The 26096-nt window shown below is 39.1% G+C and overlaps 1 protein-coding gene and 1 long non-coding RNA gene across 5 annotated transcripts; one reads left to right on the top strand and one right to left on the bottom strand.

Annotated features, from left to right (window-relative positions):
* The first annotated feature begins 1370 nt into the window (after positions 1–1370).
* Odam (odontogenic, ameloblast associated) lies at positions 1371–25593 on the top strand. 2 transcript variants are annotated; one of them, XM_063273575.1, is made up of 12 exons: positions 1371–2611; positions 17041–17106; positions 17189–17230; positions 17715–17762; positions 18474–18707; positions 19076–19120; positions 21132–21236; positions 21853–21900; positions 23148–23219; positions 24012–24173; positions 24387–24445; positions 25324–25593. In XM_063273575.1, the coding sequence occupies exons 2-11, from the start codon at positions 17056–17058 to the stop codon at positions 24414–24416; spliced, it is 837 nt and encodes a 278-aa protein (XP_063129645.1). In that variant the 5' UTR covers positions 1371–2611; positions 17041–17055; the 3' UTR covers positions 24417–24445; positions 25324–25593.
* On the bottom strand, positions 5541–23256 carry LOC108352727 (uncharacterized). Of its 3 annotated transcripts, XR_010057680.1 has the most exons (6): positions 23132–23256; positions 22099–22373; positions 21059–21287; positions 18610–18734; positions 6546–6628; positions 5541–5653 (listed from the first exon to the last, which is right to left on the bottom strand). It is a non-coding gene; the product is annotated as an uncharacterized LOC108352727 (long non-coding RNA). The 3 variants fall into 3 exon arrangements; XR_005493196.2 differs by having other exon boundaries at positions 18610–21287; XR_005493197.2 differs by having other exon boundaries at positions 18610–21287; positions 22144–22373.
* Positions 25594–26096: the final 503 nt, after the last annotated feature.

The following is a 26096-nucleotide window of genomic DNA, read 5'->3' as shown; positions in this document are numbered from 1 at the left end:
GCACTAAGATGTTCTCCAACTTCTGACCTTTGATAACCTTTATACTGTATGACTAAACACCCCTCAAACTAGTCTTTTCTTTAAATATTATCCCAGTCAATATACCAGTACAATTTTTTTGTTGTAATCAATGACAACCAGAAAAAGAAAAAGAAAATTGTACCTACTAAAAGTAAGTTGTTATCTACTAGATACAAGAGAGTGTAAAGGCGAAAGCTGAATGAATTGCAATTCTCTTGATTATATGACTTTCTCCAAACCCTCAAACCTTGTTTCTTCCTCTACAGAAATATATAATTATATAAAAAGGAAAATTATAATACAGAAAAGGCAGGTGGTATGTAATCTCAACACTTACAAGAGTTGAGGCAAGAAATTTGATGAGAGTTTGAGGCCAGTGTACACTCTACACTGCCCACTATAACCTTGAGGACCAGGACTTCATAGAAAGACAGTGACTCAAGAAACAAAAGAAGAAAAGAAAAACACAGAGAAAAGAAGAGGCATGCATTTTCCCACTGCAGGATACTCTGCTTTGTGTATTTAGTATGCATACTTCTTGAGAAAACTTGAACCCCAAATGTTTATTCTTATTCTCTTTAAAATTTGATTCCTGATGTGTTCTATAGGCCAAATTCTCAACAAAACCAAACAAAAAACAAAACAAAACTTAAAATGCATGTCGCAAACTCTTTAGCATGTTTGTTTTACTTTAAATGTGTTTTATTTTGACTTTCATAGACATGTTTAATCAAAGAGAAATCCTCTTTTTTTTCCACTATTTTTTTTTACTGTAAATGTATTTCTCCTCAGCCCCTGGTCTCTTACCTTCTCTGTGTTCCTGTGGTGCTGTCAAAGTCACTGGTGACCTGCTCTTGATAAAGGTGTGGGTGTTTCTAAGGTTCATTTTACTCCAGTCCTTAACCCACTTTTTCTTATCCTAACAACAACTTCCCAAGTAAACTTTGATTCCTTGACTACTCATATTTGCAATGCCACAGGAAGGCTCTAACACAGCTGTAAATACCCAGTGTGCCCTCTATCTTAGTTTATTTTCTCTTCTGAGCTCCACAGGTAGCAAGTATCACGTAGTCATAGACCAGGGAATTCAGCCAAACAAAGCACAACTCAGGCTCATCAAAGATATCTCATCTCTGTCCTTTGAGAAGACTGTCAACCGCATTCACTACATCCTGGTGGCCCACTGCACTGGTGGTAAATTGTGTGTGTGTTAGGGTAAGTTTACTGCATATTTTTCTTTATATCAATACGGCACTGTTCTTATATCACCCACAGACCCAGTCACTTCATTGTGGTCGCTTAAGGGACCCACATATCCACTAAATTCTTAAAATAGGGTGCACCCCATTTTTTGCTGCCAAATCAACTTTTCTTGGTCAAGAATGTTGGGGCGGGGTGGGAGACCAGCCTTCTTCATGTGGTTCATTTTTCTACTTTACTTTAAGGCATGTTTGGAGAAAAAGGCTCTGTGTGGAAGAGCAAATGCTTCTTGCTGGCAACATCACTAAAAGCAGTCATTTAAGTCTCAGTTTCTGACAAACCACACAGAGATGTTCTGTCCTGGCTCCCATTCCACAAGTTCAAACCCAACTTAACCGAGTATAGACGGTAGGAGCAGCCAGTTAGCTAGAACCTATCTGAGGCTCAGGAGAGATGATAATTTATTAACAAAATAATGATGGCCCCTCAGCAGTACTACATTACTGTATCTCCCACCTGCACCTCCTGTAACCCGCGCTTATGTCTTTTAGCAATGGAGACAATCTTACATACTCCCACCAGAGTCCTTCAGTGTTGCCTCTAGAAGCCTTCTTCAGTATACATATGTCATGTTGCATATCAGTGGGGGCCGTCTCCAACAACAGCAACAAAATGAATATCATTCTTCTACAAGTAAAATAATGCAATTGAATATTTGGGGTGGGGAGATCACTTTGTTGTGATTCTCTAACACACACACACACACACACACACACACACACACCTATTAACAGGCATAACTGCATTGACCTCAATGAGATTTCCTTTTCCTACGATCTCAGTTCTGGACTGTACAGCTCTTTCAACAAAGTGGAGTAGAAATAAGTTTAAAAACAGAAATAACTAGGCTGCGAAATGTTTCTGGAAGATAAGTCTTCCTGTGAGAGACTGGCCACAGGAGGTTTTTAAAGGGACACAAGTCAGCTGTGTCCTTCTCAGAGAAGTGAACAGGTCTCAAAGAAATGAGCGGTTCCCAAGAACAAAGGGCAAGGAATGTGATCCTCGGATTTTAAATATGAGAAAAGCTGTCCTTTCTGAAAAATTGCAACAGAAAATGTAATGGCAGGAAATTCACTACACTCTCCCTCATGTGTTACTAAATTCCAAAAGTAAAAAGGTATCTGTGCCTAAAATGTACGTAAATAATGTGCTGTCTCGTGATCCTCCCTACAGCCTGTCTGGGGACTCTTTAACTATCCATGGCTCTTAGAGAAAAGAAGCAAAGTACCAGAGGGATTGCAGAAGTGTCTGACAGTCAGCCTTCACACCAAAGCTCGGTGGATGGCGTGGCAGAGAAGAGAAGACAGACCACCGCTCAACTCCATGAAAGGTAGTTTCAAATATCAATCTTACTTTGAAACCTGTTCTGCTCAGGCTAGGACTTCACTCCGTTAGCTTCTACAAGGTGGTCAGTTCCACAAATAATTAATAACCTCCATTCTAGCCTTGAGATTTTGTGGATACACCCCACTGGCTTCTACAAATCCATACACAAACATCTAAACTTCTTTGGCTAACTCACAGTGAGGTTTCCTCTACCTCAGGAAGGTAGTTCTTCAACTCCGACAATTTAAAATGACACAAAGATACAGACTATGAAGTTTTCAGTAACACCGGAAATAATTACAAATTGTCCAAAGCTGGCTTTGGGATCTAAGGGCTCATAATCCTGTCCCTTCTCTGGTATATGCTCATGCTCTCCATATTCTTGTGTCTATGTCTTGTCTCTGGATGTCACCTTAACAAGGAAAGTGGCATTTCACAAAGCAATCTATCCACCTCTAACCTCCTGAGATCCTAAATGCTTAGCATTTATTCATTTAAGCAAATGTTGGAAGAATCATTTTCTTTCTTTTTTTTTTTTTAACTTGAGTATTTCTTATATACATTTCGAGTGTTATTCCCTTTCCCGGTTTCCGGGCAAACATCCCCCTCCCCCCTCCCCTTCTTTATGGGTGTTCCCCTCCCCATCCTCCCCCCCTTGCCACCCTCCCCCCAACAATCTAGTTCACTGGGGGTTGAGTCTTAGCAGGACCCAGGGCTTCCCCTTCCACTGGTGCTCTTACTAGGATATTCATTGCTACCTATGAGGTCAGAGTCCAGGGTCAGTCCATGTATAGTCTTTAGGTAGTAGCTTAGTCCCTGGAAGCTCTGGTTGCTTGGCATTGTTGTACATATGGGGTCTCGAGCCCCTTCAAGCTCTTCCAGTTCTTTCTCTGATTCCTTCAACGGGGGTCCTATTCTCAATCCAGTGGTTTGCTGCTGGCATTCGCCTCTGTATTTGCTGTATTCTGGCTGTGTCTCTCAGGAGCGATCTACATCCGGCTCCTGTCAGCCTGCATTTCTTTGCTTCATCCATCTTGTCTAATTGGATGGCTGTATATGCATGGGCCACATGTGGGGCAGGCTCTGAATGGGTGTTCCTTCTGTGTCTGTTTTAATCTTTGCCTCTCTATTCCCTGCCAAGGGTATTCTTGTTCCCCTTTTAAAGAAGGAGTGAAGCATTCACATTTTGATCATCCGTCTTGAGTTTCATTTGTTCTAGGCATCTAGGGTAATTCAAGCATTTGGGCTAATAGCCACTTATCAATGAGTGCATACCATGTGTGTTTTTCTGTGATTGGGTTACCTCACTCAGGATGATATTTTCCAGTTCCGACCATTTGCCTACGAATTTCATAAAGTCATTGTTTTTGATAGCTGAGTAATATTCCATTGTGTAGATGTACCACATTTTCTGTATCCATTCCTCTGTTGAAGGGCATATGGGTTCTTTCCAGCTTCTGGCTATTATAAATAAGGCTGCGATGAATATAGTGGAGCACGTGTCTTTTTTATATATTGGGGCATCTTTTGGGTATATGCCCAAGAGAGGTATAGCTGGATCCTCAGGCAGTTCAATGGCCGGCAGCAGTTTTTCATAATCCAAGCTCTGATGTTAAAAGCCAAACTGAAACCATGTCCCTCTGAGGAGCTTTCTGGAATCACTGATGTGTAGGAAACATAGACGGAGGAAAAAAAAAAAAAACCCAAAACCAAAAACCAAAAACCAACAACAAAAAAAACCTGACTCTTGAAATTGGCAAGCCATCTAAATAACTGGTAAAACTGCAGTTCAGTTTTGCCTCCGGGCACACAGGTGGCTGGCCTGTGGCGTGTCCTTTTCAGCTCTGGTGAACTGGCAACGCCAGTGTCCTGAGGGACTTGGAGGAGGCAGTAGCTTGGGTTGGGTGGCATGACTTCTCATTTCCCCTTCTGACTCTATTTCCTTTGGCTGTTCTCTCGTTGGCAGTCAAGGTGCCCTGTTCTCACCTGTGAATACCTTTATTGATTTCTCTGGTCACATCTAATTTCCTCGTACTGGACACTAATCCGTGGAATACATCTTGGGTGAATCTGCTCGTGCTGTCCTCGGCAACACTAGTCTAAGCCCTTCACAGTGGAAATCCTGCAGAAGCTGGGCACATGAGTGTTTGCACAGCTCTTGAGGGATTATGGTACTTGCTCTGAGCTACACTAAATTTCATCCTGTAAAATCCCAACACATGTCATGTTTCCATTAGGTAAGCTTTCGAAATAGATTGTCATAGAGATAACACTCTTCTAAACATTTGGGTTTGTTTTTAGACACATCCTGTGCTTTGTACCTTAGGAAAACATGGAGCCACCTTTTCCATTGCCTATGAGTTACATGATCAAAACTCACCCTTGGAATGATTTGGTTTCTTTACCCATAGAACCTATAATTGCTCCAGTTTCTTCACTGCATATCACTGATGGGGATGAAGTAAGCGTTATCTTCAATTATTTGGATAGTGGGGTCAGGAATCTCTATTTACATAATTTAGAATGCTTCTCCCTCCCTCCCTCCTCCTTCCCCCCCAAAAAATGCAGTTTGAAATTTTTATAAGAAAACAGAAAAAGAACGTTGTGGTAAACAGCGCCCTCGTGTGGTAGAGCTCCAGGAAGTGCACCACTAAACAACAATCCTGGATTAGTGGAAGGAGCTGATACTTAGCCAGCTTTGGGATGACAGTTACACAGCTTAGGGCCTCACTGTACCCATTTCAGTCATTAAAATTGACTTACCTCCTTAAATGCATCTCAGTACAACACTCAAAGTTGTTCCCCACAGTCACTCATGAGAGGCTCTTTTGTATGATAAAAATTCTACTTCTTTTCAATTAGCCACATACATACTTAGATAAAATATCCAAAGACTGGACTCAGCAGGATATAGAAAGACACATTTGTTCAAGTCTGCAGTTCCATATATCATTTTATTTAAGTTTACTATTTCTGTATGAGAGTCTTGTTTCTTGAAATCAGATAAGGAGAAAATATGGTACAGGACTTGAAGAGGGAAAGTGCTCTGTAAGAGAAGAGAATGCGTTGAGAAATCACAGCTGGAAATTGATCCCTTACATTTAAGCAGGCAAAGAATGGGAGGTTGAGAAGAATGCACTGCAAACGTGAGCATGACCAGTGACATTTAGGGATATACCTTCTTTTGTGTAGAATAGAGTTTATTTGGGGGCATGGGAAGGAGGACTGAGAAGGGAGTAGAAGCAGAGACAGACAATTAACTGTTGTTAATTGTCTATCTCAGACAATTAACTGTTGTTAATTGTCTATCTCAGACAATTAACTGTTGTTAATTGTCTATCTAAACGAACTTGATTGACTACTGAAGCTACCTTATTAGTTTTAGAAAGGCATCCTTGAAATTATCCTACAAAGAAAAACACACATTAAGAGGCATGTGACGTCACTGAAAGAGCAAACTAAAAGATACAGTGTTGCAGTTCTTTTTCATGAATCTGTTCTGAGAAGCTATATTGGGCAGTCTTCAAAAGCGTCTCCACAAACACAGTGGGTGAAGAGCATCCGTGCCTCTTCAGAAAAGCCCCTCCCTAATGATGAACCATTTGAATCATGCAAATCAACTCAGTGTATTATACCAAAATTTGAAAGCTATTTCAGTACCGCGTGAGCTGCAATCAGCATAAAACAGCCAGTGAGGTGTTTTTGTTTCTTCAATAAGCAATTTCCAAACAGTTAGACAGTTTTATTCAAAGGAACCTTTGAGCACTGAAATGCTGTTCTGTCTTGCAGGGCTCCCTGTACTTCAGACAGTGTATAAATCATTTCCTAAATTATGTATTTTAATTCTCATAGTAATTCCACAAATCGAATGAGATGATCATAGTTACCAGTTACAACTAATGATAGGGAAATAAGGTCTCAAGAGAGTAGGTTCTCACCAGAAATGCAGGTAAAATATTTCAGAGCAAAGGTAATCTGAGGTCAATAACTGGTGCACTGGAAAGATCCTGGGAATAAACTTCTGTAAGAGGAGGAAAAAGTAAATCACTTGGTTGGAGTTAAGGAAGAGCTGAGAACAGGCTAATCTGAAATCTATAAGAAAACTTACTGAAATCCATAATTCAAATGTGTTTGTACACACTCATACACACACACACACACACACACACACACACACACACACACACACAGTAACCAATAACGTTTTTGTTCAGTTTTTGTCACCATGTATATATAACTATACAAGTGGATGCCAGAGTTAGCCAATTCAATAGATAACACACTGTCCTGTGAAAGCAATTTTCTGGAAGACATGAGAGGACTTCTTGACCATAAAGGTATAAGTAATAAAATAAAATATAACTCTGTCCTATGCTCTTGCCAAACCACATGTTACAAGTTGCATTGGCTTTTCGTTCGCTTGCCTGATTCTCCCCATAACACTTCTTCCAGAATGGTCTTACAAAACTATAATTGTGACACTAATAAGAAACACTCAGTATGTAGTGGCATCCTAATACCTCACCTATTTAAACTACATTTGCATCTCCCTTCCCCTACACTGCCGGTCTACTTTGATCTCAGATGAACTTTTTTTTCTGCCCTGGAGAATCCAGACTGAAGGAGCAGAGTTGATGAATACCTGCTCTCTGGACTGTTGCCAGTGGCCGCCGCAGAAAGAGAACGGCGCATTATCCTAAAGCTTCTGGTCAGAAGTAACATATATTTCTCACTCATATTTAGCTGATCAAAGCAAATCTCCAAGTGTGAAAGCTGAGAAGTAGACCGGGAAAGGCACCAGCATGAGGAACGGAAAAACTTACTAGACATTACTAACAGATGATGCCTACATTGCCTCGCTTAATTAACAGATACCAGCTGCCGACAAGATGGACCTCAGTCGTATTTATTTCCCTAAGAAAAGCTTACATGAGGTGACCCCCTAACTACTCTATCTCACCTATCAATTCACCACAAGTATCCTACCTCCCAATTATCCTGAATTATAAATGATCCCCAAACTGTGAGCTTATGTCATACCCCTTGTATTTGCACATGATAGCCACTGTGCTTAGAATGTTCTGTCCTTGTGTGTCTACGTAAGAAGACTCTCCTCTGCCTCTGGGTCCCAGCTCCAATAGTTTCTCCATTATAAAGTTTTACCAGAGGTGAATATAGTTGTGCATTCATATAAATTCCAGCGCTCAGGAGATGGAAGTGTAGTTTCCCTTTGAATGTATAGTGACTTGCAGGCGATCTTTACTGCTTATAAAGACCTTATCAGAAAAGGCACATAATACATACATACATACATGCATACATACATACATACAAACTTATTGTGTCACCCTACCCTTAATCATATACCCATAGTTTTCTTTTAAAAACTTCACATTAAAAGAAAAGTTACACACGTTTGTGGAATACAGATGGGAATACTTATTCAGCAATTGAAAGGAAGGACATTATGAATTTTGGAGGCAAATAGATAGAACTAGAAAATATCCACCTGAGTGAGGCAACCCAATCCAAAAGACATGCATGGTATGTACTCACTGATAAGTGAATATTAGGCCAAAAATACAGGAAACCAAGGATAGACACCAACAGACACTAAGAAGTTAAACAAGAGGGAAGGCCCAAGTGAGGATGCTTCAATCCCATTTGGAAGGGGGAAGAAATAATGCCAGGAGGCAGACAGAGGGAGAAACTTGGGTGGGAGAGAGGAAGGGAGGGGAATAGTGGGGCAGGATCAGGTATGAGGCTAGACAGGAGAGAAGCCCAGAGGGTCAGGAGGATGAATGGAAATACACAGTTGCATGGGATGGGGTGGAGAGAACCTTTAGAAAGTACCAGAGACCTGGGAGGTGAGAGAATCTCAGGACTCAGTGTGGGTGACCTTAGCCAAAATACCCAAAAGTGGGGAGATGGAAACTGAAGCGACAACCTCCAGGAGTTAGACTGGGCTCCCAGTGCCCACTGGGACTCACCAATCCACTTTCAATTGTTTTGACCCAGAATTGTCTTGTCTTAAAGAACTGCAGGGACAAAACTGGACCAGAGACTGAATTAAAGGGCATCCAGGGATTGGCCCAACTTGTGATCCATCCCATGGGTGGGCATCAAACCCTGGCACTATTACTAATGTTATGTTGTGCATGTAGACAGAAGTCTAGGATGGCTGACATCATAGAGGGTCTACCAGCAGCCGACTGAGACAGACACAGATACCTACAGCCAACCATTGGACTGAGGTCAGGGACCCCTATGGAAAAGTTAGAGGAAGGATTGATGGAGCTAAAAAGGATTGAGACCCATAGGAAGACCAACAATGTCAATTAACCTGGGCCCTTGGGAGCTCCCAGAGCCACCAACCAAAGAGCATACACAAGGCCCCCAGCCTGTATGCAGCAGAGAACTGCCTTGTCTGGCCTCAGTGGGAGAGGGTGCACCTAATTCTGTAGGAATTTGATGCCTCAGAGTAGGGGGAGAGCACCGTCTCAGAGACAAAGGGGAGGGAGATGAGGGGAAGAATTCTGGGAGGGAGACTGAAAATGGGGCAACATTTAGGGTATAAATAAATAAAATTATTAAAGAGTAATTTGAAATAAACAAAACTCTATCACAAATGCACGAGAGAGAGAGAGAGACAGAGACAGAGACAGAGACAGACAAGACTTTTTGTGTCATCCTGCCCTTAATCACATACCCATAGTTTTATTTTATCAATCTTCGTATTTAAAAGACAGTCACACTCCCTTGTTTGTAAATAATTCTCTTAGTTAAACTTTTCTGGATTATTCCTAGCATTCAATAAATAATTTTGGTTGAAAAAGGCCTTTACTCTAAGGGGATACTATGATTTAGATTTGGCAAAATAAGCAACATCAATGAATGGGACAAGAGCAGGGTAGATGTGTGTGTAAAGAATAGTATTGGAGAGTATTAACTGATCAAGCTGACTTTTATCTACGTAACTTTTCTTAATTAAGCCTGATGATAGTTTTAATTGTAGTAGAGGTTCATATATGATTAAATAAGTTTAGAGACATTTCTCAAGCCTCCTCTATCTCATGAGCCTTCTCCTTGTCAGATCAGAGTGTCCTTTCCTCTAAATTGGCATAACGAGGGTCATTCTAATAGTGAACAATACTCTTCACTTTTTGTGATGTCCTATACATTTGTCATTTGTATCGTTTTACAGGGCTATGAATAGACTAAAGCAACAAAGCTATTAAGAACATGAAATGACATTTATTTTTTTTTTGAAATGACATTTATATCTAAGCTATCGTAAGGTGAACTCATGCTACCAAGCAGCTGGAGGTTGCCGAACTCGTGCTTCCTAAGCAGCGGCCATTTTGACAGCTTTACCCAGGTGCTGATGGTAATCAGACTTCCAGAAACCTCAGCCGTCCCAGCGATTCAGACATGACTGCTTCATTATGGAAAACACACCCTTGAATTATGTAATATTAGCTTGACCTTTAAACGAAAGAACAAGACATTTAGCTTTTCAGAATTCTCCGCTGAGAGTTTCCCAGTATTGCTAAGAAGCTGCCAGAGATTTCTCAAGCACATCCTGCTAAATGAACAGGATTAGTTCTAGGACAGATCTTAACAATTCTTCCTCTTTGGACTCGACCTGTATCCCTCAACCTGTGCCAAGAGGAAGTCTCTGAAAGCCTATTTAAACTGTAGGTCTAAATGTCATTTTTCCAAAGTACCCATAAAATATACAAAGAAAAAATGGACTTCTATATTTCAATTCAAATATCCTTGTAAAAGCACATTTTCCCTGTAGATATTAGAAGTGCCTTTAAATATCTTTGGTTACAATAATAAAGATTTGTATTTATTTTAACTTTGTGTGACACTCTAGACATAGAATTTTTGTGAAAAGTTCTGAGTCCCTAAGCAAATCTAGTTGCTATTTCTACAAAACCTAATGTGCATTCTTTGCTGGGAAAATAACATATCCACTCAGTGAACTTTGTGTTCCATAGCATTGAAGATGAGAAATTGCTGTAAAAGTACCTCAGTGGTCAGGTTCCTCCTGACATTGCAACCAAACATCAGCCTCACTGACCCCAAATTATCCCACACCAGTTATTGCCCCAGTTTTTAAGAGAGGCATTTCAGCCCAACCTAACATTTATTTAAAGCTGGAACTTAGGCATAACGCATCCCCAGACAGTTCCTAAATCATTACCCAATGTTTATTCATGGAACCCTTTAGTCTTCTTCGTAGAGGTGGATCTTAAACGGTAATAATTTTTCATTGAGTTATACTTTCTCTTAATTGGTTTAAAATTTTTCATTTATACCTTCTGGGTTAGATTCTGTTTAGTAACATTTTTTAATGGTTTAGCTACAAGACTTTCTTTTTCCCCAGTTTTTGTCTTGTGAATAAAATCATGAGGTGACATTTTTTCTAGAATATTGTAATCATCAGAGAGATAATTTGGTAATAAGTTACCAGTGAAGCTTTAATATTTTTATTCTTCTGTCTGTATGCAAAAGATAATAGAAGAGACAGTGGTCTTATATGCATTAGCTCTGTGTCAGAGGCCTGTCACTGTCAGAGCACATGCTTTAATGTGATGGTCCAGGATTCTGGTGTAGATTTCAGTTCAGATGCTGACCCTGGACCTCATCCAAACACTCATAGTAAGACTTTTTAATATTAATAAATGTTGAGTGCCTCACCTAAACATGAGGTCATCAAGTCATATCTAAATAAGCCTTAGATTTGTGACTTAGTGCGATTGAACTAACTTATACAAAGACAACATTCGTACAGGGCTTGACACAGTCCATGTGTTAGATAAACCATGATGCCCTAATAAGCATCCTCATCCAAAAAAAGGGGTTGAGTGTGAGGTTTCATAGGACAATGCAGGAATAGTCTACACATCAGGGACCCACATGTACATATGGAAGAACAGAGCACAGGAAAGCACAAATATTCCTGAAGACAATGGCATACACATTACAAATTCTTAAAGTCTCTAGTGTAGTCATAAATATGACAGCCAAAGGCTTCATCTGTGGAAATATTATAAATCACAAGAGTTTCTTATTAGATAAAAACTGAGATCAATACTACTTATAAATGAATCTTCCTAGCGATGTAACAGATACTCGTGAATCCTGGTGTGTCCACAGCATTTGTTCCTTTCTAAAAAACATTCTAAGAAAGGAAGTTGTCTGTGATTCTGGCTTATTAATTCCTGGCTTTGGTTGCTTTCAGTAATTGTTATTACAAGTAGAAAAGCTCCTTGGAAACGGGATAGAGAAATGCTATGCTTCTTTGCTAGAATACGGCTTCAACAATGAGCACTATGTGACCTTCATGTTTCGTGATCTCAGCTAAGTACACTGATGACTGGAACATGCCTGGATTTCTTTTTTCCTCATGGCAGACATAAGCAACTGCAGATTTTGATGAAGCAAAAATAAACAGCTTATCCAATAGTTATCACTTAGAAAATTCTCTACCAATCTAAGATTTGCCACAGAAAATTCGTAAGTTGAAAGATATTGATTGCAAGAATCTATAGGAGACTAGTGTGTGCAAGAGAACTGGAGAATTTTCAGCAAATGCTCAAAAGAAATGCTACTCATTCTAAGAGGGTGGCTCTCGGTGAGCTCGTCTGTCTAGTGGAAGAACACCCACCATTGGGATAGTGAGATTTAGAAATAAAAGGCCACAAAGATGAGTGAGTAGAAAAAGAGCATGTATGGAAATAGATGGGTCATGGATGAATATGACCTAAACTTCTTATATGAAACTCTCAAGTACTAATAATAAAGATCAACAGAATGAAAAATGCTTGCAAAACTGTGTAGTCTTTCAGTCTCAAGTAGATGCAAAGTCTATGATGGTGAAACACTTGTAAAGAGACAGTTCAAAGTTGAATTCTATTGGTGAAGAACTAGTCCATAATTTAGCAAATTAACCTCTTCGAATTTGAATTACCAATATAATGATGATAACCATACTTTAGAGGTGCTCAGGGGAACCCAATGAGAAGATCCGTTTGGACCACAAAGCAGAGTCAGACACCTGATGCTCTAACTTACTACTGACATATTTATGTTGCAACCCATAAGGGTCTATGAGCAACAAAAACCATTTTAACGGTTGAAGAGTTCACTAGCTTGTGAAGGCAATGATGTGCGAAACGGGCTGTTACTATCTCTTCAGATTCTGTAGTGAATAGCCCATTGTTAAACCATAACTGGATATTAGACTTAGTAGAATACTGACATTAAGGAAGTTTGAAGTTCCTTCAAATCAGGCATCTTTTATTGTTTCTTTGTTCTTTTCACTTTTGGTTTGGGGCGTTCCGAGTGTTTTTCATTTGTTTACTTACTTTGGTCAGAGATTTAGTTCACCAGCATGTCATTGTCTAAAGGAAAGGAGAGAATTAAAGAGAACAGGACCCCTGTTGAAGGAATCAGAGAAAGAACTGGAAGAGCTTGAAGGGGCTTGAGACCCCATATGAACAACAATGCCAAGCAACCAGAGCTTCCAGGGACTAAGCCACTACCTAAAGACTATACATGGACTGACCCTGGACTCTGACCTCATAGGTAGCAATGAATGTCCTAGTAAGAGCACCAGTGGAAGGGGAAGCCCTTGGTCCTGCTAAGACTGAACCCCCAGTGAATGTGATTGTTGTGGGGAGGGCGGCAATGGGGGGAGGATGGGGAGGGGAACACCCATGAAGAAGGGGAGTGGGAGGGGTGGGATGTTGGCCCAGAAACCAGGAAAGGGAATAACACTCGAAATGTAAATAAGAAATACTCAAGTTAATAAAAAAAATTTAAAAAAAGAGATAAGTGCTTTAAAATGTAAGTGGAATCTTCATAATACTATGAAGTTAATACTTTGTATCTATTTCAAGCTTTTCAATGAAAGAATTAAAGCTTATGTATATTTACAATAAAGTCTGTCCATGGTGGTGTAATGGACTCGGAAAATCCCCTGGTACATGTGACTCAGCTGTCTCTGAGCTCTTCTTAGCTACTTCTGGAGTCAGGCCGTTGAGAGTTTAACAAAAGTCCCCATCAGTCTGTGTAACTGATAACTCAGAATCTGCCCCTTTATTGACGTCCTCCTTCCCCCTTCTGTACTGCTTGTCATGAGTCCTTATTGCCCTATGTTCTTCTCCTTGAGATCACTTCTCAAGTGGTACCGCCTTGGGACTTTCTCATTCCCACTGTTGCTTCTGCTGCAGGGCTGTTCTTGTTGATTGCAAATGCATCTGCTGTGTCTTCCTCACCATATCTTGCCTCTTTTCCTGAGATGGATTCTTCCTTAATTTCAGGAAGTTACTGATTTCTGTCTTCAGACCTGGGATTTTTACCCAGTGGCTTTCTGAAAACTCTACTAATAAAGTAATCCTTGCTCACAAAAATCTTCCATTTCTAAGAATTTGCAAACTCACCAACTTAAATTTATACTTTTTCTCTTAGTAACAATTATTATGGTACCATGTGTTTCCTTCTCAAGTTAGATATTTATAGGCCTTAGAAGAATGCTAGATCCAGAATCAAAGGACTAAAATTCTAACCACAATTTTCCTTTTTTTAATTTATTTTTATTTTTATTTCATGTATGTAGGTGTTTTGCATGTATGAATGTACTACACTTGCCTGCCTTATTGCTCATGGAAACTATAAAATGGTGCAAGAGACTTTGGAACTAAAGTTACAGAGAGTGATAAATTGCCTAGTGGGTGCTAAAAACCCAACCTAGGTCCTCTGGGAAAGTGGGCAGTGCTCTTAACTGCTGGGTCATCTCTTCAGTAACCTCTCACACATTTTCGACAGTGAGTTAAATTAAATTAAAATTTTAATTTTCTTAGAGACTATAACCATACCTCTTATTGCTAACACCGAGGTTCCTTTGGTGCCTGGCATGGACATGGCTTTCCAGTAACTATTTGTGTCAGTGGAAAAGCAATGAAGAAAGATGCTGGACCTCCTGAACCTCATCTTTCTCATTGAAACAGGTAACTCATCTTGACTATATTGGAATGTATTAGAACTTGCTGGAAATTATAGCTCATATATTATAAAAATCATTTTATTTTAAGGAGTGCTAAAAGTTCGGATTTATTTTTTCATAGTCCACAGAAACAGTGGGCAGCTTCACAAAGGTATTCTGTGAGACCCTTGATTGATTCTTCAGGATAGTTCATAAAGCGAGCAAAGATAACATTGATAGAAAAAAACTAAGCCACTTCAGGTTACTAAGACAGAGCACAGATACGGAGACTTTCACTGCTACCTAACCCAACAGTCATATGCACTTGACCCATGTGATTTTGTCCTTTTATTTGAGTGAAGGTTTGTTTTGTGCTGGTGATCGAATGAAAACAAAATAATGATGTCCAGTTACAATTTCTAGTTCAGAATTTTCTCATCCTGTGTCCTTAACCTATACTGAATGCCATTGCTCTGGATCTTTTTCCTCACTTAAATAAAGTAAATCATTTATTTAACAAAGTTCCATGAACTATGTTCTAGATAAATGATGTAATTATAGTAAGGGCACATGTATAACAGAGTAAGACAGACACACCCAACATACACACTGCAGTACAGAAACAAGGTCTTCCTCTCTCCTCAGGTACAGATTTGCTTTCAATGATATAGGGACTTAGAAGGTATCATATATTAAGGCACAGGCTGTGGTTTTCCAGATGTTTCAACTATTACATATATGGGAAGTTTTAATACTTTTTAAATTGTTTTTAATCTTATAACATGTATGTGCACATGCATGTGAAGGTTGTCCATGGAAGCCAGAAAACAGTTTCAAAGTCTCCGGAACTATAATTACATGTAGTTTTGAACCACATGGTGTGGGTGATGAGAACCAAACCCAAGTCTTCTACAAGAACAGCGAGTGCTTTTGATCGTGGAGCCTTCTGTCCAGACGCTTAGCTAGCTTAAGATATTCAACTAATGGAAAATTCAAGTAAAGTCTCTTAATTATCTTCAGACTTCAAGAATAAAGCAAGATGAAGCTATTCCTATCAGGATGTTATCATCTCAGTTTAGTGCAAAGGCTTGGCAAGTTCCTGACTCGGTAGTGGGGTTAGCTGCCCCGGGGCCTGAAGGATGTAATAGAAATTCTCAAGTGACTGCTAACTTACAGGATATTTAATTTAATTTAACAATACTCAAAGTAAGCCAAAGTCTGTCTATCTACACACTGTGTGTGTTTGTGTTTGTGTGTGTGTGTGTGTGTGTGTGTAAATATGAAAACTACCTAGTTTAATCACTCAATTATTTGTCAGCATTTTTGAGCCTAGAATGGTTATTACATTAAGCACCAAGTTTTAGTAATTTAACTATCACATTCTAGCACAGTCTAAATATCTAATCTTGAGATTTTTTTGATGCATATAATATCTAGTACTAACTTATCTTCCTTTTTGGGTCACTTACTTAAGTTATCCATTTTTAGATGATAAAAGGAGTGGGACAAAATTAGCCTAGGGGAGTTAGTCATGACCGAGGAAAATCCAGGAGTGATCACAGAAAAAATGCCTCTGGATAATTGAAAGGCATTACTTAGGGTGTGGGAATCCATACACCACCAAGATGATTAGGAAAGGGGTTATTAGCTAAGCCATTGTCTAAAACCCACTGATTCACTGGTCCCTTTCAATCATGATTGGTCCCTTTTTTTTCTAAAGATGGGTTTTAAATTTTAAGAGGATCTGGACACCAGAGTGAGAAAGAAAGGGACACAGATCTTACAAAGAAGTAAGGTAAGATATCTTTGCTTTGATAGTTTACGAACCCAGCTTCTGGTACACTACCCTGGGTGCCCTAATCTGTATCTATATCTGTGACATGAAGTATGGTGGGAACTTTGCAAGTAGAGGCAAGAGACAAGAAGTGTCTACCAGTAATGCATCAATACCGCCTTATGCCTTGTCCCTTTCCTGGATTAGAGAAATAAGGCTACAACCCCTACAGTCAATAATCGGGAATAGTACGAGACTTCTAATGGAAATTTTATCTTTTGCTTAGGATTCTTAGATTTTTGTTGTGATTCTTTTTCACTAAGAACATCAAGATCATCCTAATACTAAGGATCCAGTCAGTTAACCCCAGGCAGGGGGCTCCATGGGGCATTCACTTCTGTCAAAGTCTCCCAATCACCTGCTGCTAAATGAACTGTACGATCAAGCAAACAGCTCTTCCCCATAAATAGCTACGCTGAGAGAAAACAGTTATTAAGATAACATTTTATTTTGAGCAATAAAAGATAAGACTGAAGAACTAACTCAACTATTACTTGGATTTGACAGGCCATCTGATGAATTTTGCAAGGCCTTTCTTTTTGTCATGACATTTTAAGCAAAAAGTATCTTTTAAAGCTATGTGTCACAACTTGTTGTATAGGTATATCATCTGAAAATGAAAATTATAATTCTTCTTGGACTCATCGGAGCTACATCGTCAGCCCCGGTAAGTGGTTTGTGGTGCTTTTGATTTCATGTAAACCCATGCAATTCCCTCCCTTCACCACTTTCCTTTCTTTCTTTTTTAGCTTATAACACAGCGTCTATTGTCTGCTAGCAACAGCCATGAGGTTAGTTTAAGCAATTAAAACATTCTCCTGTATTCTGTATGTGAAAACACACTGGGAAGAGATAAAAGCCTGCACCCGCCACTCTAGCTCTTAAACATCTCCAAATACATTTCTGTGTTGCATCATTGTTTTGTCTCTCAGGTGCCTTGTTAAAGGCAATTGCAAATTCCCCAAGCACAGATAGAGCGTCATCTGTATACTTTGTTCCAATGGCACCCTACGTGTATCTTAAATATAAATGTATAAACCATACCCAAGTCACTGGGATGAGCTGAAGCTGTGAGCTCTTGTTCACGGCAGGGATGGCAGTGTTAAACCTGAATCTTGTTTGCAACTCTAACTTCTAATCATTGTGCAGTCTTGTTGGGGGAATGTGTCCCTTCAAACTGAGAGCTGATCACCCCCGCACTGCCTTGAGCTCTAGCTATAGAAAACATATAGACTGAATAGTCATCTTGTTTCTATGTTTTCTCTCCTTTTCTAGTTACTCCTGAATCTTAATAATGGTCAACTTTTGCCACTGCAATTTCAGGTACCGCTGTGTAAATATTTGGCTCAAAGGGAATATATTTCTAATGAGCATTTCTTATGGTATGGGATAAGAGCAAAATGCATTTACTTATATTTGTTTTATAAATGGTATGACTTGATGAGTCAGGGTGGGGAGATACCAAGGGGCCCCATCCTCTCAGAGGAGAATAGGAAAGGAGATGGGGGAAGGAACTCTGTGAGGGGGATTAGGAGGGGGGCAGCATTTGGGATATAAGCAAACAAAAATGGACAAACAAAACTTCGTATATGCCAGGTAGAAATTCTGATAATCTTTGACATAGTTAACTATTTTAAACAAATCACATGTAGTCAACCCTGAGGAATGGGGTGCTAGGGGTATCTTTTGAATGCAGTCAAAGGCTGTAGAAGCTTGTGCTCTTTTATTAACTCTTTGTGTTCCATGTTTTTCATCATTTGAAAACGGTGACATTTATAAGTAGTTGAAATGCTGTCTTTTCATAAAAACTGAAATATGGGGGTTGGGGATTTAGCTCAGTGGTAGAGCGCTTGCCTAGGAAGCGCAAGGCCCTGGGTTCGGTCCCCAGCTCTGAAAAAAAGAACCAAAAAAAAAAAAAAACTGAAATATGTGAATTGTCTACACTTTGTTGCCTTTCTTACTGAGGATTGATTTCAATTTCTTTCTTTTTTATGCAAAAGAGTTATTGTTCCTTTTTATCTTCGCATTTCACAGAGCGCCTTCAACTCCTGGATTCCTCCCTTCCCTGGGCTTCTACAGCAGCAACAGCAGCAGGCTCAGGTCTCAGGACGCCCACAGTTTCCTCTCTCAACACTAGAGAGCTTTGCTGGGCTATTCCCAAATCAGATACCTTTCTCAAGACAGGTTGGGTTTGCCCAAGGAGGTCAGGCTGGCCAGCCAGACTTCTCACAGCAGCAGACACCATCTCAGACCCAGCAGGCTAATCCTGTAAGTGAAGCTTCTTCCCTTTTGGAACTGTATGACAGAGCAGAAAGGTTTTTGTGAATTAGCTTTGAAATATCACGGGAGTTTAATCCAATTTTCTCCTATACTATTGCAACCACCCCTGAAAGTATCTCTCTATATTTTCTGATTTTTAACATAAAAATAACATTAAGATCAATTGCCCTCAAATATAGTCAATAACCAGGAGCTCAAACAACATGTGGATGCAGTATTTGTATGGATTCTAGCTCATGTAGAAGGTCAATTTTACTAATGAAAACGATACCTGAGAAGCTGTATCTAGGGAAAGGAGAATTGTAACAATTCAGAGAGATTTGCTTATACGACTTTGTGGCTCTTCTTTTGCTCAGATGTCCTATGTGGTTCCTGTAAAAGTGCCTCAAGATCAAACACAGGTAAGTGAAAAGAATTCCTTGACAAAGACAGAATGAATTCCTTTATATTCCCTTTTGTCCCCCTGGGTCTCTAGCACCAGGACCGCCAAACTGTGTACCATCCATCACTATATAGAGGCACTATAAGTGGCCTCTGGGCATCTGCTGATGCTGGCCTAACTTGATTCTTTAAGAACAGGCAGATAAAAAGGGTCTCTAGGACCCTTGAATATCTACGACATCACTATGCAGGAAGTGAATGAGTCCAGTAAGACCAGTATCATACCTTCCCTGTATTTAAATGCCGTCACTGGGGAAGAACTGAAGAGTAAAACTATGAGCTAACTTTTTACCTTCCCAAATTTTGTGTCACGTGATTTTGCATGCATACCTGATGTGTAGGTATAAATACCATACTTTATTATAATGATATTTATTATTATAAATAACACTAACACACATTATTGGTCTGTTATAAAATTCCACTGAAAACTTTTTCAGTCTCTTTTATGCCGTATTTAAAATATGACTCTATATTATAATTTAATGAGTTTTTCCCCCTGGAAGAAAAAATCAAATTAATATTAACTGATAGATTAATTATTGGAATATAGAAACCCTGTCAATATTAGGATAATTAATTGTATAATACCTTAGGTTTGAAGGAACATGGCTTATGTATAAATTGTGATTCACATGAAGACTATTGACTTGTTCAAACAAAGTTATGCCACTTGGCTCTTCTATAAGTATAATTATGCAATTAAGTTTTGCTCCCACTGCCATTACATAATAACACAATTCTAGACATTATCTCATTGTATATCCTTAGGTCTGTAGTGAATCAGATATGTGACACATACGATTACTTCATTTTACGGTCCAGGAAACATAGTTTTAATGAGATTAAGTGTCTTAACCCAGTGAACCAAATAGCTGTTAGAAGTCACTCCTCTACCCACTTTTCAACCATTAATCCAGTGGCTCTCTGCATAGGCTTTAGGTCAAAAGTTTTGTGGGCTATTTCTAGAATTGCAAACACCTAAGCTCTACCTTAAGCCTAAAATATTAGAATCTCTACTGTACCAGACGAACATTAGGTTCCTGGAGTCTTAATGGATAATTTTTACTCTTGGCAAGGATTTAAAAAAAAAAAGACACCTATTAATCAAATTGTATCCATTTCAGAAACACAGTTGCAATTATCTTCAAACCTTATATCTAATATAATCATTTGGTGAAGCAAATCCTAAAACAGCATTTAAAAGTGTCTGCATGTTCGGTGTTCCTTATTTTCCAAACATGCTCTCCATACAAGCACATAGACAATATAGCTAGAAGCCAATATACGGCAATGTGGGTGTGGTGCTTTCCTTATTGTTTCTCCAATATTCTAAGACTGATAAAGATTACTTTCAGATTTCTTTCTTTGACATTTGTGAGTGTTTTGCCTCACATGCAAACAGCACCAGAAGTCAGAAGATGGCATTGGATGCCTTAGAACTGGAGTTACTGGTGGTTATGAACCACCATGTGTGTGTGTGTTGGCAATCAAACCGAGTTCCTCTGTGGGAGCATCCAGTGCTCTTAATCTCTGATCCCTCTCCATTGCCCAGGAATTATTTTAATAAAATGCAAATCACCAAGTATTCAATTTAATTTATTCTTCATTTACTATGACAGAAATTCTAGTATCATGTTCTGTAGAATGATGGTCCTCAAAATCATAGGAAAAATACTACATGAACTATTAACCAATGTATAACATTTCCAAGATGGCGTTTATGAAAAGAACTCATGCTTACTACACTTAGTTTAATCCACTATATCCTAACTTGTTTGACTATGCATCCTTACAAATGAAGCCCTGTATCATGTTGGGTTCAAGCCATTTCACAATTTGAGAATCACTGTACATCTGCTATGCCTAGTACATTTGCTTGGAATGGTAGCTTATACCTGTGGAAACACCAGAGTGGAAAGTATTGCACATCCTGATCTAATGGACTCTCTCATGCACTTCTGTTTCCAGATGTTTCAGTACTACCCAGTTTACATGCTTCTGCCCTGGGAGCAACCACAGCAGACAGTCACATCCTCTCCCCAGCAGACAGGGCAGCAGCTATACGAGGAACAGGTACTATGACGGTTCGGTTAAATTTGTGAATTTTAGAGTAAGGTAATTTCCCTGCAAAAAAGAATAATTGAGGATTCAGTGCATGTTCTTGACCACTTGACCTCAGAGAATAGGACATAGTGTCTCTCCTCATAGCAAACCTATAGATTAAGCCTTTAATAACAAGGAGTGAAGTCAGCAAATGGTTCTAATAAAAACAGGCTTAAAACTGACTTTTTTCTGAATTTGATTTTTTCTCACATTCAGAATCAAGAAGAATTTTTTCACTTAAATATAAATACACATACGTGATTATTATTAAAATATAAAAATATGAAAGATTACAAAGAAAAATAGTTTTGGCCATTAGAACCTAAGATATAATTTGATAACCATATGTTTAGTTCTGTGAATATAGCACAAGCTTTAAGAATTTTAATGTAAATTCAGGTCTCTCATGATGTGGTGTTAAAAGATATCTTGACATTTAATGATAATTTTTTGAAACTAAAACATGTGGACTTTCAAAAAGCATTTAGTTAGTGTAAAAGATATCTAATTTGAAGTAACCATTTCTCAGAAATTTATGTCTAAAATCATCACAATAAATCTAATGACTTTTTCAAAATTCTGACAGATACCATTCTATAATCAATTTGGATTTGTACCACAACAAGCAGAACCTGTGAGTAAATACATAATTTTGATTTCTAAAACTATACTTGGAACTACTTGCCTCTCTATTGCACACATAGGTATCATTCAGATAGAAAAAATTCCAGAAATTTTAATATAGAAATTTTAATTTTTAGATGTATGAAGTCAGAATTACTGACACACTGGTATGAGAACATAATTAAGAAACCATAAAAAGATTTCTTACATGAGCAGGAATTGCATTGAGCGGTTCTGGAAGGAGAACACTCACGTAGTAGTCAGCTCTGGAATAGGCTGTTCAGGAAGAAGGGGTATTCTCTTGAAGAATACCCCTTAAAGAAACAGCAGAAGGTGCAACAGGCTGTAAGTGGGGAGCCAGTCACTAGCAGGAGCCAGGATGTGAGGACACTTGCTCTCTTACGTTTCTCTTTAGATAGCATTATAAAGTTACACCTTTCAAATTCATCATGTTCAAAGACGTTCTTCCTGGAAGTCAATGCACTACAGAAGCCAAACCAAGTGTCAGAACAGTTTTCTACCTGCCAAGAATGCCTCTCTCTCTCTCTCTCTCTCTCTCTCTCTCTCTCTCTCTCTCTCTCTCTCTCTCTCTCTCTTTCCCCCCTCTCTCTCCCTCCCTCCCTCCCTTCCCCTCCCTTCCCCCTCCCCGTCTCCCTCTCCTCTCCCTCTCCCTCTCTTGTCTCCTTCCCCATCTCCCTCCCCCCTCTCTCCTTCTCCCTCTCCTTCGCCCCTCTCCTGTCTCCCCTCTCCTTTCTCCCTTTTCCCTTCTCCCCTCTCATTTTCTAATGTATTCACTTTACATCCCCCTTTCTGATCACCTATTCTCACAATCCTTCTCCCATCTCCATCCTCCCTCCCCCCATTCTTCCTCTTTTCCTCTGAGCTCTGAGTGGGTGTGGGTCCCCCTGGGTATTCTCCCAACACACACACACACACACACACACACACACACACACACACACACACACACACACACCCTGGTACATCAAGTCTCTGTGAAGCTAGGCGCTTCCTCCCCTACTGAGGCAAGACAAGGCACCCCAGCTTGTAGAACATATCCCACATACAGGCAACCGCTTTTTGATAGTCCCATTTCCAGTTGCTCAGGACCCATATGAAGGTCAAGCTGCACATCCGCTACATATGAGCGGGGAGGCCTAGGCCCAGCCCGTGAAGGAGTTGAAGTGCTGTGGTTGCCAAAGGAATGTGTAATGATCCGTCCCTGATCTAAATATTGTTACCTTTCTGCTTCTTCAGGGTGTACCAGGAGGACAGCAGCACTTAGTTCTTGACAGCTTTGTAGGCACAGCTCCAGAAACTCCTGGAATGGTAAGAGTCCTTACGAAAACGTTTGCAGCAACTGGAAACTGACTAGTGAATTCAGAAGGTCCCCCCCCCCCCGGGAGTATTCATTTTAATGTAAACGCTGTTAGGTCAACAACTGTTGTTTTCCCCTGTAATCTCTGTTAGGCACGTTCTAAATCATTCAGTTCCTCGAATATTTACTGAGAATTTTCTCCCAGAAACTTTTCTGTGCATCTTGCTTAAAAACTCAGGGCTTTTGTCAGTTGACAGTTGCTTGGGGAGAGAGAGAGAGAGAGAGAGAGAGAGAGAGAGAGAGAGAGAGAGAGAGAGAGAGAGAGAGAGTCATTTGTCATTGGTGGTGATGATTAATCCATGCATTAATGGATAGTCCTCACCAATGTGCACAATAACATTACTAATTTAATGCCATATATTTTTTAAAGAAAAAGTAAAAGAGGAAGCAGGAGGAGGGGGAGGAAGAAGAGGAGGAAACGCAGAAGTTGGGAGAGAGATGTGCTAGGGGACTCCAGAAGAAGCTAAAAGGGAAAACGTGGTGTGGCTATAATCATAAAATGTATCGGACATATGTGACATGCTCTTAGAGTAAATTAAAAGGTGGCTGTTAGTATTCAACTATAGTTTTCAAATATAATCTCAACCTTTCTAAGATAGCTTATGAGCTAAAATGCTAATGAAGACACGTGCTGTTTCATTTGATGCCTGTCTGTGCCTCTTACTCCTTGAGATTCACATTCTTCCAGTTTTAAACCGCTACTGAAAGCTGTAACCACTTTGCTCCATTCTTGATCTCTACAGCCAGCAGTAGAAGGCCCGCTGTATCCACAAAAAGAACCAATCGGCTTTAAGCAAGATAATGTAGGCGTTTCCACGCCCTCAACTTCACCAAAACCCGACACGGGCAATTTTTTCACTTCTGAAATAAACCCGACGATTGCTCCACTGCTTCCAGAACAGAAGGTAGAGTGAACAAAGATTCGTCTGATGAAATATGTGTCTATGATCTAAGTGAGATGCTAATTTTTATGGTCAGGCATCACAATAAAAGCATGAGATATATACTATGTGGCCTCAACTCTGGATCAAGTGGTTAACAATTGTTTCAAATCAATGTGTCAGAGTGCAATTTGATTCTATTTTAATATACGCTCTTATGATGTTCTTTCTCTCTAGGTCAATGCTGATAGCCTAAGAGAACCATAAGACTTTGTTTACATCACTCAGAAGTTTTGGTAGGTATTTTTTGCCAAAATTATGCTTTAAATTCCATGAATTCATTGGAAAAGTAATGATAAATTCTTACCCTAACAATTACAAAGAAATAAGATAGAATTTATATCTACCTTCAAAGACCATGCTGATTATAAAATTTTCCTAATTTTTAAAAATAAAAATTAATGTTTTAGAGTTATGACTGCTTCATAACTTTCTAAAGTTATATATTGCTTCTGTATAAAAGAGATTTCATGCTCTCTACGTAATCAGCCTTCCTGAGACATTCTTTCATTTTGCACGCTAAACATTGTGATAATGTCAATATTCCCTTATCTGTTTAAAACAAAATCTTAAAATAATAAAAGAATTGTACAATGGCAAAGCAATTTCAAAATTAATTGATTATATACTAAATATAACTGTTGCTAATTGTCTAAACCAACTTGGTTGACTACTGAAGCTACCTTATTAGTTTTATAAAGTCATCCTTGAAATTGTACTACAAAGAAAAACACACATTAAGAGGCTTGTAACGTCACTTAAAGAGCAAACTAAAGATACAGTGTTGCAGTTTTTTTCATGAATCTATTCTGATTCTTCCTTCTACAAGAAGCTACACTGGGCAGTCTTCAAGAGAAAAGCGTCTACACAAACACAGTGAGTGGAGAGCATCAGTGCCTCTTCAGAAAAGCTCCTCCTAATGTACTATTTGAATCATGCAAATCAATTCAATTTATCATACCAAAATTTGCAAACTACTTCAATACCGTGTGAGCCACAGTCAGCATAAACCAGCCAGTGAGGTGTTTTTGTTTCTTTAATGAGCAATTTCCAGCAGCTAGACAATTGTATTCAAAGGAACCTACGAGTACTGAAATGCTGTTCTGTCTTACAGGAAGAAGATGAGATGGTACCTTGGCGTCTTTTAAAGATTATTGTCTTCTTATATGCTAATAGAAGTTTGTTTAATGATATAAAGCCTCTTCACTGATCTCATTTTTCTTTACTTAAAAAAGATATACTATTGATGTCACAAAAAATAATGTATCATGGAAAAATCCTATCTTTATAATGTTGTCATTTCCCCAAAGATTATGGGGTTATATAATCTGGAAAATGACAAGCACTAAAAATAAAGCATATTTAACCAAAAAAAAAAAAAAAACAGGCCTTCTTAAAACATTCTGTAATAGGGGTTGGGGATTTAGCTCAGTGGTAGAGTGCTTGCCTAACAAGCGCAAGGCCCTGGGTTCGGTCCCCAGCTCCGAAAAAAAAAAAAAAAAAAAAAAAAAAGAAAAAAGAAAAAAAAAACATTCTGTAATAAAGGGAAAGTTGATTCAATGAAAAGCTTCTAAACATTTATGTGACACCCAAGCATGCACACACATACATACACACACACACACACACACACACACACATACACACACATACATACACACACATACCTACACACATATACATACACGCACACCACACACACATACATACACACACATACATACACACACATACATACACACACATACATACACACATATACATACACGCACACCACACACACACATACATACATACACACATGCACACACATACATACACACACACATACATACACACACATACATACACACATATACATACATGCACACCACACACACACATACA

Source organism: Rattus norvegicus, chromosome 14 (genome assembly GCF_036323735.1).
Source record: "Rattus norvegicus strain BN/NHsdMcwi chromosome 14, GRCr8, whole genome shotgun sequence".
Classification (NCBI taxonomy): Eukaryota; Metazoa; Chordata; class Mammalia; order Rodentia; family Muridae; genus Rattus; species Rattus norvegicus.
This window is presented reverse-complemented; position numbering and strand designations above follow the sequence as displayed.